Raw genomic sequence first — 15,744 nt, forward strand, 5'->3', positions numbered from 1 at the left:
GAAATGGGCAGTCTAATTAGCAAGTGAGTGTATAAAGACAAGTCACTGCACAGTTAAATGGTAACATGATATTTAGACCTACAGACTATCTGGTTCATTATGTAAGTTGTAAAATGTTGTCAATGTGAATTTTTAAAGATTTATTTATTATATTTGATGAGTTTTTGGCTTATATGCATGTCTGGACACTACATGCGGAGTGCCAGCAGAGGTTTGGACTGGGCATCAAATCCCCTGAGATTGCAGTTACAGACAGTTGTGAGCTGTCAAGTGGATGCTGGGAATTCAACAAAGGTCCTCTGCAAGAGCAGCCAGTACTCTTAACTAGTGAGTCATCTCCCAAACTCCAATAAAGATTTTTTAAGTAACTGATCTAAACCCTTCAAAATTACTACTACCTAAATGATTAATAGATACACAGTCACATAGGTCCTATATTCAATCACCTTGTTAAGCTAGACTGAGATGCTCTGGAGGAATAATAAATGTAAGATGTTCTTTCTCATGTAGCAAATAAGTTAGCTTTGAACTTTTCCTTTAGATATCAGAAGAATACCACACAGAGATACCTACCAATGGTAAATTATTCCAACTCACAGAGAAATCCAAGTGAATTCACAGGGAGCTCTTTCTGTGTGGATTTACAGCCATCAGCTAACTCAAATCACTCAGGGCCATTGCAGGGATTTGTGATGCTCCAGGGAAGAAAGTGGGGCCATAAAGCAACAGTTAGCTTTAAACCAGCACAAGAGCTGGATTGAAGGAAAAAGTCTTTCTGCTTCCTTTACCCATAAAACGCTCAGCTTGGAGCTGGATATAATGATGGAAATGGTCACAAAAGCTCAAGAAGAGAAATTGTCCAGCACACCCCTCCACTCACAGGACAATTGTTTCAACCTTAGCTCTAAGTAGAATAATTTTTAATTGTTGAGGCATCCCTATAACAGAAAGTGGGTGTTTTTTGTTACCTGATTCCTTTTAAAATCTCTTTCCATGACTCGCATCCTTTTGTCTTTCTGTCTGTTTTTGTTAGTTTTATCGGTATAGATTCAAAAGTGTTCCACCAGTGAAGCCACATGCTCAGACTTCCCTATTCATTTGGCAGACTGTCTCCACATGAGTTTATCTCTTTCCACGATAAGTCTTCACCTTGCATCAGAGCACCCTAAGATTTTCCTACTTCTTTTCTTCCTCTACCATCACCCTCAGCTTTGCCAGCCATTTTTAGCTTGATTCACCCCCTCAACTGTGAATATTAAAGTCTAGAATCTACACAAAACCATGTGACCTACAGAGGATAATATTTAGAAGTCTCTGTTTCAATGTCCATATATGTAAAATGAATGTACTACCTCCAACATTAGTTGAGGATCAAATAAAAATATAGAACAAGCTTTTTTATAGATTTTTAAAGTACTAGCAAAATTGTTTCTAACAGATCAAGAAATGTAAATATCTACCAAATCCTACCATATCCTACCATAATATTCTACCATATCCTAGGGGAAAAGCTCTTTAAAACAACAGCAAATACTCAAATGCATTTTGTTCCACAACTTTCTCTTGTATTTTTTATAGACAGAGCTAGATAGTCTATTTCTTTGAGAAATAACCCTTCAATATATGGGGTTTCTTTATAAATTTCAATAATACCCCAAATAAAGCCCTGTGAGGTTCATGCATTTATGAATGGAAGAGATATTTTTGAATCAGAGGAAATAATGACATCTCTTCTGAGACTTTTAACTGTGAAAAGTCACTTTGAATAAAACAATGTTATAACAGATTGCAAGCCCCTGTCCTTTATAATCCTTCAAAGGTTCCTTCTTGACTTAAGAATAAAATCTCACTACCTTTCATTATCTAGTACAAAAAAATTATTCAGTCTTTTCTCTAACTACTCATCTGAAAACTGCATTTGGGAGCACACAGTGTGTCCTGACCATTTCTTTTGATCAGTATTTATGCTTTGTGGTACTCAAGGCTATAAAGTGAATCATAATGTTTTCTCATCATTTAAGATTTTATAAAGACATCTTCTGCCTCACATAAACCATTAAGGTTGTTTTAATTTCTTGTTTCTATTGAAGGACTTAAACTTATTATTTTGTGTATATTCTGTCTTGAGAAAGCAGATACTTCAATGTACTAGAATAGTGTTTTTAGTATCTAGAAAAGTGTGTTAGTATCTAGACAAAAGTTAGTATCTAGATTAGTGTCTTTCACATTGTAGATATTCAGGCTGATTAAATAAAATAATCTGTATGAAAGAAGAAACACAAATATACAAAAAATGGTTATTTAATTAACCAATGGCACCAATAATGTCAGGATTTAGGACTAATGCTGAATCAGTAATCCATATATTTGAGAAGTTTACAGGGTGACCTATGTTCTGTTTCCTACATCTTCTCTCTAGGAACAACATTACTTGCAATTGCTATTTGCACATTCACATACATTGTACCACCTACTCATAAGAGCTAACATTGGATCATGCTACAAAGCCAGGACTCAATGAAACAACCCAGTGATGTAGCCAGAGTAGTATAGGACTGGACTGTGAGCACATGTCTGTATTCTGCCCTTATCTGAAGTGTGTCTACTGAAGAGATCCCTCCACCAATCTACACTGTAACTCTCTACCTTCCAACCTCAGAGCAGAAAATCATCATTTGCACATACTGTTGTCATGATCTTCCAAGTGGACACAGGAAGTTAGCCAATATTATATCACTGTTTTAACCCAGGCTTAGGAATAGCACAGAATAACTTTCTTTTGCAGACCTTATGATTAAAGGCAGAGTTAACAGATGTGCCATTCATGATTCCCACTGGCTGATCTGCATTCTTAGTCATTCTGAAATTATATAAAGAGAATAATAAAAAGCATGTTCTCATTCATTTGCAGGCACAGTTCCTTAAAGCAATGGTTGCTCTTCCCACATGGAAGCAAAAGCTCACTTCATTATTTTGTATGGCTCCTTCCCAGAACCACTTCCTATGACTTTAAAAGCTTCCATTAATTTCCCATTAGTAAATGTTAATTAAAATGAGCATGTATCATTGCTTTTAGCAGTTTTCTTCATAATACATATATAATACATGCAAATTTTGTTCACAATGTTTCAAGTGGCTTATTTCAGAACAAACAAACACATGGATGTTATTTTTAAAAGATTTTAGCTATAGAAAGATTTTAGACTCTGATCCTTCCCTAAAATGCCTACAATTTCCTGCCAATGCAATGAAAGGTTAGCAACCCTGATTTAAAAAAAAAAAAAAAAAAGCTATCTTATCCAAGATAGCAGCCCTTTAAAACATGAATAATGACTTCTGGGCTTTAAAACACTCAGTACCCTGCTGTTAGTGCAGTATTTGGATAGAATGCTTTGAAAAGGAGAACTGGAACAGGCCAAGGAATGCTTCTAATTTAAAGATGTATGGTAGTCTAAAATGTTATACAGGATCCAATGCAATAATCTTAGGTGAGCCCCTTTCTACTAGTTATTATGAATGGTACATACCTCCCTACAAAGTTCTATTCGCATGTTTAACATGGAGAAACTGAAACATATCAAAAAAGCATCTGAGCATTGAATTCCACATTCTGTCTCATTCTTTACAGTTATATACATTCAGTCAAAGTAATTTAGAAGAATATTATCAAAAAATAAAGAGGCTATTTTTAGATCACAGCTGTATAAGATTACCAGGAGATTCCTCAAATATTTTCAGCAAAACCAAATAATGGGTTATACAGCAATTCAGAGTTCCACGGTGAGCATCTCATTAGACAGTGATGAAAAAGGCCTGATAGTTCCAAAAGGAACAGTTCAACTCAGAGGAGCTATTAGCAAAATAAACCTCAGCGTCTCTCAGGAATATTTTGTAGGGACCTTAACAAAAAGGGGGCCATGTGTTTCTCCAAGGTTCAGCCAGCAACACAATTGTCTGACAGACTGTGGTCTCCTTTATATGTTCAGCACTACCCTTTTACCCTTTGCCCTTCATGGGCCCTCCATTAGACCCACTGACCCAGTGGATACTGTCTCATTGTAGTATTTTTCTCCACGTTTTCCTACTTCTCACTTTCTCAGCATCATTTCCTGAAGAGAAGAAGCATTATTTTCAATTGGTAAACTGTTTAGATTCAAAAGTCTAATAAATGTTACAATTAAAATGACTTCTTCAGTACACTGAGTTTAACACCACGTGCTTTTCAGAAAATGTCAATCTGTAGGAGGCACACACAGGTGTTTAGTGACAATAACTAATAAGCACTTATATTGCTGATTTACAGATAATTAAAAGGAAGTGATTTCAGAATATTTTATAGTTTTCACAAGTTACCAAATAGGTTGATAAGTTTTTGGTACCACACTGCTAGATTAAAACTACTAATCCTGTATATTGTAGCCACTAAATAACTTCAGTACTTAAATAACCCTTCTAGTTCTTCCTCATAATTAAAGAATACCCAACTTGGACCTTCCAATACTTTTCTGTAGGAAATTGAGACGCCACAGTTAAACTGATGTTTTAGAAAGTCTCCCAGGGTCTGAAATATATATGTTTCCACATCAATTTGTCTAACAGTACACCATGCCTCTTTACCAGAAAGTATCTTCTCTAAATACGTTCTAAGGCAGGAGGTCTAGGGCCATGCTCACCCTGCTTTACAGCTCTTGGTTCTAGGAAGAGCAATGGGATGACTACAGTTACTCTCCTCAGACAAGGACGCTGACTTCTGCCAGAAAGAGAAGTGTGTGAATCTATGTTACAAATGCTCTGAGCTGTTTCTTCATGGGATACTTCATCATGCCAATGGGTTAGAATGTCTTTCATCATTAAAACAAACAAACAAACAAATAAACAAACAAAAAGCATACAGGTGAAAGTACAGAGTACATGCCAGTATCAGCCCACTTGGTAGGAAGTTTCCACACATTACACTACATAGTTACTAAATTGCTTTAAAGCCAAGGAGTCTCTAGGGTAACAGCCTCTATATTTTTCTAAACATATATGTTTAATGTGTTAAACATTGTGTTCCAAAGCTTCTAAACACAGAGAAGTCAAAAGAACAGATTTCTGAGCATATTGTCCCACCACATTCCTACATCTGTGCAGTAATGCCTGAGTGATGGCTCCACCCTGCCCAACAAGTTAAGTCTTGCACTTCAGTGTATAAGCAAAGTGACAACTATGTAAAGAGACTTGGTGGATCAAGTGAGAAGCAGTAAATCAGCCAATGAAAATGCACAATTAAAGTTTGCCCAATGTGCTTGCTACCCCTTTTCTAAAGGTTCCCAGTTACATGTGAAAGTCAAACTAGGGATGCTGCCAGGTAATCAGAGGAGCACTATATAAGTCAGAGTCTGAGCACTTATGCACACACACTCACACACAACATAAATGATAAATGTTCACTCATTTTACATATATATGTCTGTATATATATATGTATACATATACGTCAAATATTTATTAACACTACTTTAAGCTCAGTATTTCTTTAGCTGTTATCATCCAAATATGGACATCTTTGAGCAGTAACAAGTCCTATTTAACTAGAATTGTAATCCTATCCAAACCCAGCACAAAGGAAACCATCAAAAGTACAACACACCAAGAATTCTACATAATATAAATGACTTTTTAGTAAGTGTGAGAGGAATCCTCTGCTAGTGAAATATTAAGTCTACAATCGGGGGAGAACTTGTAGCATACATAGAAAAACTAGTCTATGAGAAGATGGGAAACGTGACAGACTACAAACACGTTCCTGCGTGCCCTTCCTTGGTTTCTTTTTCCTCACCTAACATGAGTTAGGTAAGGAGCAGTTTAGAAAAGAAAACCACAAGAGTGACTTGGCTTACTAGTCATTAGGAAAGATTTCATGCAAAAGTAGAACAGTGGACATGGTGGGCAGGCATGTAGGAACAGTAGTAGTCTCTCTCAACCCCCACCCTGATACAGTACCTCCAGATTTGCCCAAGCTGCAAGATGTGGATGAGTGACTGCAGGAGCCAGATGCAAAAGGAGCAGGACGCAGACCTGTGTTTGCCGCTGGTCCGGGTGGCCCCGTTGCTGTTGCTGCCGCTGTTGGTGGCGGCGATGTTGCTCTTGCTGGCGTTGGATGCTTGCCTCTGCGGCGTGGAAGGACGAACCTCGCCTTCCCCGGCTGCAGACCCACTGCTGACCACCGTCTTGCAATCTGCTCCAGGCTGCTGGCAGCTGGAGGTGGTGGTCGTGGAGCTGTCCTCGGTGCTGAAATCATGCACAAACCAGCGGAAGCTGAACACTTGCACAGAAAGGGAGCCCAGCACCACGAAGAAGAGGGTGAGCCCAAACCACCAGCGCTGGCCACGCAGGTAGTAGTCCACCGCGAGCCAGATGTCCGTTCCCACATCCGCGAAGTACACGGCCACGGCGGCCAGGATCCAGAGGCAGTCCCACAGCGAGTAACGCCGCTGCTCCCTGCCCAGGCGCAGGCACAGCGCCGCAGAGCCCGCCCCGCTGCCCCGGCCGCCGCCGCCCGAGCCGCCCGAGCCCGCCGAGCCGCCGCTCCCCGCGCAGCAGCAGCAGCAGCGCGAGCAGCCACCGCCGTCCGGGCAGCAGCCGCCTCCGGCCGCCTCCGTGTCCTCGGCTCCGGACCCCGACGGCAAGCCTGGAGCCAGTCCTTGCACAGAGCCCGAATTGTCCGAGTTCTGCAGCGGGGTGAACGCCACGTCGCTGCTCTTCTTCATCTTCAGCCTCCCGTCTGACTTAGCGGCCATGATGCCTCGGCAGCGGAGGAGAGCACTCCTTTATCTGACACCTGTCCCTGCTGTCTCCTCCTCCCGCCACCTCCTCGCCTCGCCCTGGCTTCCTTCCCCGGCCGCGCCGCTCCCCAGCTCCTACTCCAGCGCCCGCTCGCCCGCCGCCGCCCGCGGGGCTGGGCGCTGGGCCCGGCTAGCCGCACGCTCGGGACCCGCAGGAGCGCCGCCTGGCTGCCTGCGCCGAGCCCAGCTGCTCGCGCCGGCCCGCGCGCGCCCCTGACAGCCGCCCGCGCTCCGCGCCGGCCCGGCCCCGCGGCTGCAGCACGAGCCGCCGCCGCCGCCAGCAGCAGGAGCAGCAGCGGCCGCCGCGGAGCTCCTCGGACCTGCACATTCCTCTCCTCCCCTCGCGCGCGCTCCCTCCTCCCGCAGCCTCTCCTCCACCAGCTGACTCCGAGGGAGAGGATGACCTCATCCCTTCCCTTCCAGCTGCCGCCGCTCCCACCCCGGCTGGGGAGGGGCGAGAAGGAGGGCCCGGAGGAGGGGCTGGGATTGAGGGGAGCGGCGGGTGGGGGTGCCTGGCTGGCCAGTGCTGGACGCGGAGGGCAACAGCACGGCAATCGGAGGCCCAGTCCAGGCTCGTGGGATAGCGAAGAGCGTTGAGTGGATTTCCTCGAAGCTGGGGGGATGGGATGGGCAGAGCGCGCCGCGTGTTAGAGCCTTGGTGTTGGGTCACTGCCGAGGGTAGGGGGCCACGGACACAAGCGGGCGTGGCAGCAGCGAAGGCTGCGGAAGAAATGGTCTCTTTGTATTGTACCGGGCGCGCTCGGCACCTGGCTGGGTGTGGTATGGTGCTAGGTGTGTTGCTGGCGAGGGTGAACACGCTTTAACTAGGAAGCTAGGGCTCCTATACTGGCGGCGGTGGTGGGCGTGCCATGCTTTGGAGATCCTGGGTGGCACAGTACTTGCAGAGCTAGAACACCTAAAGCAAAGCTGGCAGCAGAGGGCGAGCCCTCGGGATAAGGCGAGAGCAGCCCCAGGGATGCTGTCCTGCCAAACCCCAGCCTAGAGAAATGCAAAGGCCCTATCTCAGGAGGTGGGTGCATGAAGCCCTGTCCCCCTGCGAGTTTAACGAGCCTGAGGCAGCAGCACTAGGCAGACACCATGGTGGGGCTACTCCTAACCGCAGGTGGGAAACGCTGCACCTCTGGCGGCGGCAACCTAGAGCGCGGCGGTGGGAGGAGGGACATGGCTAGTAACCAGGGAAAAGAGAACTAGCTCGGCCCTTGGCCCCGCGCAGGGAGTGGCAGATCCCAAAGCTAATGCCACTTCTCTTATTCCAAAACTGCAATTACCTTCCCTTAAACCTATAAACGTACAGACTTACTGTAGGGTCTCATAACTTCAGAAATGACTCGAATTTAATCTATTCTCGAAGAGAATGTAATAAAATATGTTGCAGTTTAAAAAACAAACAAACAAACAAAAACAACCAACCAAAAAAAAAAAAAAAAAAAAAAAAAACACCACCACCACCAAAAAAAACCCTTTAAATCCCAACAAAATATGGGATATCTTTTTCCTTTTTAAGTTAAGAAAACCCGTGCTTTAGTTTGCCTTACCTAGTTAGCTTTTCAAATGTAAGGGACAAAGAGGGTGATCCTTAAACTGCAATGTGACTCACACACTTTGAGTTCAGAGTAAGCTGGTGATACTGCAGGGAACAGTTCCAGCCAGCTTCCTTCCTTCCTTCCTTCCTTCCTTCCTTCCTTCCTTCCTTCCTTCCTTCCTTCCTTCCTCTCTCTCTCTCTCTCTCTCTCTCTCTCTCTCTCTCTCTCTCTCTCTCTTTCTTTCTTTTGATTTTTGGTTTTTAGAGACAGGGTTTCTCTCTTGTAGTTCTGGCTGTCCTGAAACTCACTCTGTAGACCAGGCTGGCCTCGAACTCAGAAATCTGCCTGCCTGTGCCTCCCAAGTGCTGGGATCAAAGGCGTGCGCCACCACTGCTCGGCCAGTCAGCCTCTTAAGGGATCTGTAGATACAGGTTAATATTCCCTGTTTCCTGGCCTCTCCCGAGGGTAGTGCCGGGTGAGTTTTCATTCCTGTATAGTGACATTCTCTGAATATCAAAACCCTCACTGACAGACCACCTTATGCTACAGCACTCCACTGTTTTAGCACCTACCTGACCAAGGTGAGATTAGTCTCACCCAGTGGATACACCAACAATTGTCCTCAAAGACTAGTGCCCAGGGGTTCTGCTACTTGGTCTTTACCTGACACCCTGGTATGTGGCCATGGGCCCATAAGTGGTTATATGTATGTGCTAAACCAATTTTTATAGTAAAAGATGGGTAGTAAGGATGAGAGGCAACCCAAGCCACTTAACTTCAGGCATTTTAAAATTCATCTTCAACACTGGGCCATTTTGACTAGGAAGTTCCCTTTGGAAAATACCCTGGTTCTTTTTCTCCAGAATTCATATCCATCTCTAGTGTACTGTGTCTGATGGTGCTTTGTGCCAAATCCACTAGGGAGATTTCTTAGGTAACTAGGTCCTCAGAGATTGAGTGTATTCTAGGTCAAGTGCAATGTCTTAAATTGTACCAGACTCAGAAAGCCCTGTAGAGTAGTTGAGAAGTTTGGTATCAGCAGACTGACACTTTCTGTAAAACTGAGAGGGTTGATCCTCTGCCCCCAACACAGCACTTGCAAAGACTATTTGCTCAATAAGTATTAGTGAAATGAATGCATGAATTTCTAAAGAGAACATTCCATGACATGAAGAATGCTACATTCTATGCTGACAAATGTTCCCATGGAAACATAGGAATTATGAGAAATTTCTGGTAGATTCTAAAAAAAGATAACCAGTAATGGTTTGCTTACTAGTATATTTATTCAAAAACTACTTAGAGTCTCTTTCAAGTTATACTGGTACATCTCTGAAAAGAACCGACTACACATACCTAGAAGAAGTAGTATAGAGAGACCATAGCAAAATATATTCATATGCAGGCTCTGCTAATTACTGGCCTCATGATCCTGCCAAATTATTTAATAAACAAGATTAATATGAGGATTAGGTAAGATCATATATATAGCCAGGCTTTGTGTGCAATACTGCTCTCAATAGTCTCTAATCCCATTGATCTAGTAACCACATCTCAGAATTAGTTATTAATTCCACTTACTTCACCATAATCACCACACCTGTCAAAAAAGACAGACATAATGGATAAGAGATCAAAGTTTAAACTCAGAGGGGTTTTTTTTTTTTTTTTTGGTCACTATACTTAACCTCCCTGCCTTTAATGCTCATTCTGTCTAAATTAGAGATTCTAGTCTCTGGAATTCAGTAATGTCAGAACCACGTTTTCCAAAATACAAGGAAACAGTCCCATGTCATACCCAGCACACTAATCATATTATTTTTGCTACCTCCCCTCCCCCATTTCTTCTACCCTTCATTACTTTAGGCCTAATTAACCCTTTTGTGTAGACTTTCAAACACAGTGACCACACCCCTTACCTCAGAATCAACTGTTCAAAACAGATTCCTGGTCTATCAGAAATGTAATCTCATCATAAGTGACCTTATCCTAGAGATTAATTCATATTGATATAACCCAACATTATCATTACTCTGTAGCTTTATAATCTCAGCTTTAAGCATCCTGTTTTGATTAGTCCCTTTCTATGGTCAGCTCATTCCAGAAACTACACTTGAATTTAGACTTTTCCTCAATTTGTTTGCTTTAACCCTTTCTAATTACCATGCTTACCCATACTTAACACTGCTCAAATGTATCTTAGTCTCTTACATGCATCATGATTGAGAAAACATCCCCCCCCCCCAACACAGACACACACACACACACACACACACACACACACACACACACTGGTTAAAGCTTGCTTGCCACTTCCTTCCAGTCTGAGCCTTTGCAGTTGGCATTTATGCACAGCTACTGGCTGAGGCATGGGTATGCCTAACTACATCTTTTTTAGACCCTTGACTGTCAAACCAAAGTGGAACCTGAGGCTACTCAGCAAGCCCACCCCCATCTTTTTAACCTGTTCAGATTGTATCTACTAAAATTATTTGTTTGTTAGTTGGTTGGTTTTTCTCTTAAACTCTAGACATATTCTTTCCTTGCCCTCATTTCACTGAGAAAAAATTGAAACATCATCAGAACAGAGCTCACACATTTCACTATTTTATGTCACCTGCAGGCATCTATAGCCACTTCTTCTGATCCCCGTTTTCTTTCTAGCCATCTTTGCAGTTTTTGAAGACTTTTTACAGAAAAATATTCCTGGACTTCCTTTCTTTTATTCTTTATCACCCATCCTTTCTTGCACACACTCAGAAAGCAATAGCTATTCCCCAGGGACTGCCTTACCAAGTTACAGGTGGTCTGTGTCCAGTTCCTGAATCCCCTTATGAGGCTTGGTAAATTTGACATAGGATACCATTCTTTTCTTGATGAATTCCCTTCTACACTATCTACCCACCCTTTTCTCCCCTCTGTTTCAAGGACTTTTTTCTTTTTCCTAATTCTATTTCTCTGCTAATTCTCCTTCCTTTCCATTATAGACCAGTCCCTGTACTTTTCTTCATATACTCTTATTTTCTTAACAATTTGATGATAGCACAGTGAAAATGACCCTATATGATGGTGACTCCGGTACAACTGTAAGCTCTATGCGCTGTTTGAACATGATGCTATAGTCATTCTTTTTGGCGACTTTATTGAGTTCTTATATCTATCACCCTTCTCCCCTCCAGTCCCTTCCAACCCCCATCCCGCAACACTTGGTTAGAAGGGAAGGGCACCATGGATCTCTTTAGACTATTTCTTACTGATTAGAGGTGTCAAATTCTTTTGGGCAAGTCTAATCTTTGTCTTCAAGAAATTTCCAGCCAACAACTGAAGTTACAGCAAAAGCATTCAGCAACCAGGAAAAACAGCAGCAGGGACCAGTCACAGCAGGGGGAGCAAAAACCTCTGTAACCTCTCAGGGCTATGACATTTTTATACTCTCTCAAGAGTCCCCAGAATTCCAAATGTAAACTATCTTCAGCAGACAAAATCATGCCCCTGACATACCATGTGAAAAAAATCATTGTCATCTGCTGTGGGAAATCTGAAACAGCCCCATGTCCCACACCTGGGGTTAAAATAAAAAACATATTCACCTACCATAACGGCGTTTTCAAAGAGACCAAAATTCTCACTACATGGCTTTTTCTTTGCTTTCTTACTTAGATTCTCAATAGATACTTCAAGCTTAAACTTGCCCAGAATTGAATCCTGATCTATCCCTTTGTTTTCATTTCAGCTGACCTTTATTCTCAAGATTAAAACCAAACAAAAACAAAACAACAAATGAGTCATTTTCAACTGTATTTTTTAAGACAAACAAAATCTACAAGAAGTTACTTTCTGGTGTTACTTTCTAAATGTATTTTATTGGCCTTTTCTCATGTCTTCCTTGGTTATTCTCTGACTTTACTCACATGATTGCTCACCTGGATTCCCATTCTCTTACCCCCTTACCATTTTCTTCATTGCCTTCCCATCACCAGTACAACAAGTGGAGAAAGTCCTCTACAAAATAGGATGGACTAAAGAGCTGGGCCATGAAAAAAAGAGGCAGTGGCACTCTGGGGGTTATGTTCAACATACTTGCATGAAAATACCTTTATGTCACAGAACACCATGCACCATGAATATGTGCAATAACATTTGAAGCATGTTGAGGGATAAAGGAAAAATTAAGATGGCAGGGTACAGGTAAGCAGCAGCATATTTGAAAGCAGTTGGGAGACTGGGGAGACACACTGAGGATTAACAGTGGATAGAGACTTGGAGAAACCTAAAAAATGTGGTTATATAGTAGATGGTCAGAAGATTGTACCAGAGCTGAGTGCACTGAGTAGTATACTAGGGGCACAGAATGGATAGATAACAGAAGAGAGAGAGAGGGACATCATGAGGAAATAAAATGAGAAAGATGCTGAAGAGTTTGGAGTGAGTCATGCCATAGCTGCCCAGGGCACTGGTTCTTATGACAAGGAAACACTATGATTTCTCAAGTGCTTGCTGGAGGTAAAGGTAGGAGCTATAACAGTAATCTTGAAAAGTTTACCCCGTGAGATACTTTGGGAAATAAGTCCCTAATTTTTTCTTTACCTGGGAATTCAGAAGTATTGTCATACCACCCAGTCAGCATCTCTTAGGTGGCCCAGTGTGTGCCCCCAGTGGAATATTACAGGAGCTTATTGAAGAAGCATACTATGGGATTTGGGTTGGAGTCCCAGAATAGAGTAGAGTTTATATTCCCTTTCAGACTGTTGGCTTGAGATCCAGTAACAGAGATACTCAGAGACAGAACAAACACACAGATATATTCATAGCCTGGGACACAGAATTACAGCCAGAGTGATCATAGGCATACAGGTTGCCTCACCTCCACCAAGTACAGCATGATACCCAGCCTTCCTTGTGGACTTTATGGAGTTCCCTGGGGATGGGGTTAGCATGTAGTTGGAAGGATGTCACCAAGCACAGCTCCAGAAATCGACTGAGCTAAACTTTTCATAAAAAATCCCAACCTAGAGAATTTTGGTGTTCTGCTTCTGTTTAGTAGTGAGCAGAAAAAAATAAAGCCATTTGAACCATGTCCAATACAAGTCAGGTCACCTGTTGTACCATACTAGGTAGGTTATACTCTACCATGTCCTCATAGTTTCTCTGAGCTCAGTGTAAATGGAGGACTCCCATTTTCAGCAGGGCTTCCTCTTCTCTATCTGACCTTATTTGGGGAGCCTGACCCTCAATTTTTTACCTGATGAATGTCACATTGTCCATGGCAAACCTTCAAGTTCAACTTCTTCTTTCCTCATAAGAACTTGCCCAGCAAGTACCTGGGATTTCTTGACTGCCTCTCCATGCAAATGAGGCATTCCCAGTATTTTTGTCTCTACCCAGTGATTTTACATTCACCCAGAAAACTTCTTCTCACTTTTCAAGGACCATATATAGTCCTCAGTTACCCCAAATACCATGTATATGCACAAGCTGTTTCATTGAAGGTTGTCTAAGAGAGCTGTTTCATTGAGTATCAAATAAAAGAGCTGTTAGAGAAATGACAGAAGGAGCTGAAGGTGTTTGGAACCCCATAGGACAAACAACAATATCAACCAACCAGAAACCCCCCAGAGCTCCCAGGGACTAAATCACCAACCAAAGAGTACACATGGGCTCCGACTGCATATCTAGCAGAGGATGGCCTTGTCAGATATCAATGAGAGGAGAGGCCCTTGATCCTGTGAAGGCTCAATGTCTCAGTGTAGGGGAATACCAGGATGTGGAAGCCAGAGTGGGTGAGTGGTTGGGGGAACACCCTCAAAGAAGCAGGGGAAGGTAGAATGGGATAGGGGATTTCTGGGGGGAAACTGGGAAAGGGGATAACATTTGAAATATAAATAAAGAAAATACACAATTAAAAATTCTAAAAGATCTGTGTTAGGTCTCTAGACAGCTTTTTTGATATTCTGACCAAGTCAGAAAACCTGCTAGATAAAATCCTAAAATGAGCTGTGTTAACTCTCTAGATAGTACAGCTCTTATAGACCAAAACCTAGTCTTCAATTTGCATATCAATTCAATCATTTGACCAGGTTCTCTTTTGATTATTCCATGAATCAGCATTTTAAGATCTGAGCCCCTTGGTTCTTAGAAAAAGGCAGTAAGTATTTTTTGGTTTTTGTTTGTTTGTTTGTTTGTTTTTTGTTTTTAACATAACAAGTCCTATGTGGTTCACTGACATAGCACTTGTAGTTGTCAAATCTAGATATAGAGGCTATTTTTAAGTGAGAAACTTAGGTTTCTGTTTTCCAACTCCTTTACTGAATAAGCTTGACTGTCCTGGAATTTGCTGTGTAGACAGACTTTGACCTCAAAGATCTTCCTGCCTTTGTAAACACAAATAATAAGCTTACCTTGCCCTGAGATCACCACTCCATCACTTTCTGAAGCTCCTTTATTACTTGCTCCATTAGCTTCCTCGTGTTTTTTGGTTTTTGTTGTTTCTTTTAAACTATTCCTTTCCCTTTACTAGCTCAGTGTAGCTGCCTCTGTTCTTTCAGGTCTGTGTAGTTCTTCATACAGTTCATATTGTATCCTTATATTTCGCATAGTTGAGAAATCCTGTTTATATATTCTTGAACTCATGTTTTTGGAGTTCTTTCCCACAGCCTCAAGATCAAGCATTACTATTTTGCTGTGGAATATTAGACACATTTTTGATTCCTGGACTCATGCTGTTTCTAATTGTCATGGAGTCATTAACCTTGGCAGGGAGAACATTCCTAGGAACATCAAAAATATGTACATTATCATGCAAACAAGCATTATACCTAGAGTCACCATAAGGAGCAGAGAAATCCACATCCTGCTGGTGCTGCACCAGGGATGGGAACTGTGTCACACTATCTCTTCTATAGCCATGCCCTACCTGGCACTGTGGGGCATTTTCTAAGGCAATGTATTATCAGACAGTGCTTTTATTCATGTAAAGCTCACAATAAAACCACTTACTACAGACTCTTGGTAATTACATATTATCACCTCAGAAGCAATGGCCCACCCTTCAGGTTGTAATCACTGGTACTCCAACCCCTGGAGTAAGGCAGATTTGCTATTGTCTTGATGTCAAATATTAATTATGCAATTCTTTTTTTTAATTCACTTTGTTAGACCAATATAATCTTTCTATTAATCAATTTATTTATTCACTTTACACCCAATCAGAGCCCCCCTCCTTCAGTCTTCCCCTCACATGGCCCATCTCCCCACACTTTACTTCACCTCTGAGAAGAGGGAGGCCCCTCACAGGTAGCCAACACACTCTATCACTTCAGGTCATTGCAGGACTAGGTACACTCTCCCTCTGAGGCTAGGCAAAACAGCTCAGT

At 42.3% G+C, this 15,744-nt stretch overlaps 1 protein-coding gene and 1 pseudogene across 3 annotated transcripts in view; both read right to left on the reverse strand.

The window, feature by feature from the left end:
- Positions 1 to 7,382, reverse strand: part of Xkr4 (X-linked Kx blood group related 4) — a 472,216-nt gene extending 464,834 nt beyond the window's left edge. For 2 of the 3 annotated variants that reach the window (XM_006495550.4, XM_011238395.3), the window contains exon 1: positions 5,986 to 7,382. In XM_006495550.4, the coding sequence (XP_006495613.1) occupies positions 5,986 to 6,782 (797 nt within the window). In that variant the 5' untranslated portion in view covers positions 6,783 to 7,382. The remainder of the gene's footprint in view (positions 1 to 5,985) is intronic. The other variant, NM_001011874.1, reaches the window with a different exon arrangement.
- On the reverse strand, positions 6,958 to 7,769 carry LOC108167595 (annotated as a pseudogene).
- Positions 7,770 to 15,744: the final 7,975 nt, after the last annotated feature.

Source organism: Mus musculus, chromosome 1 (assembly GCF_000001635.26).
Source record: "Mus musculus strain C57BL/6J chromosome 1, GRCm38.p6 C57BL/6J".
Lineage (NCBI taxonomy): Eukaryota > Metazoa > Chordata > Mammalia > Rodentia > Muridae > Mus > Mus musculus.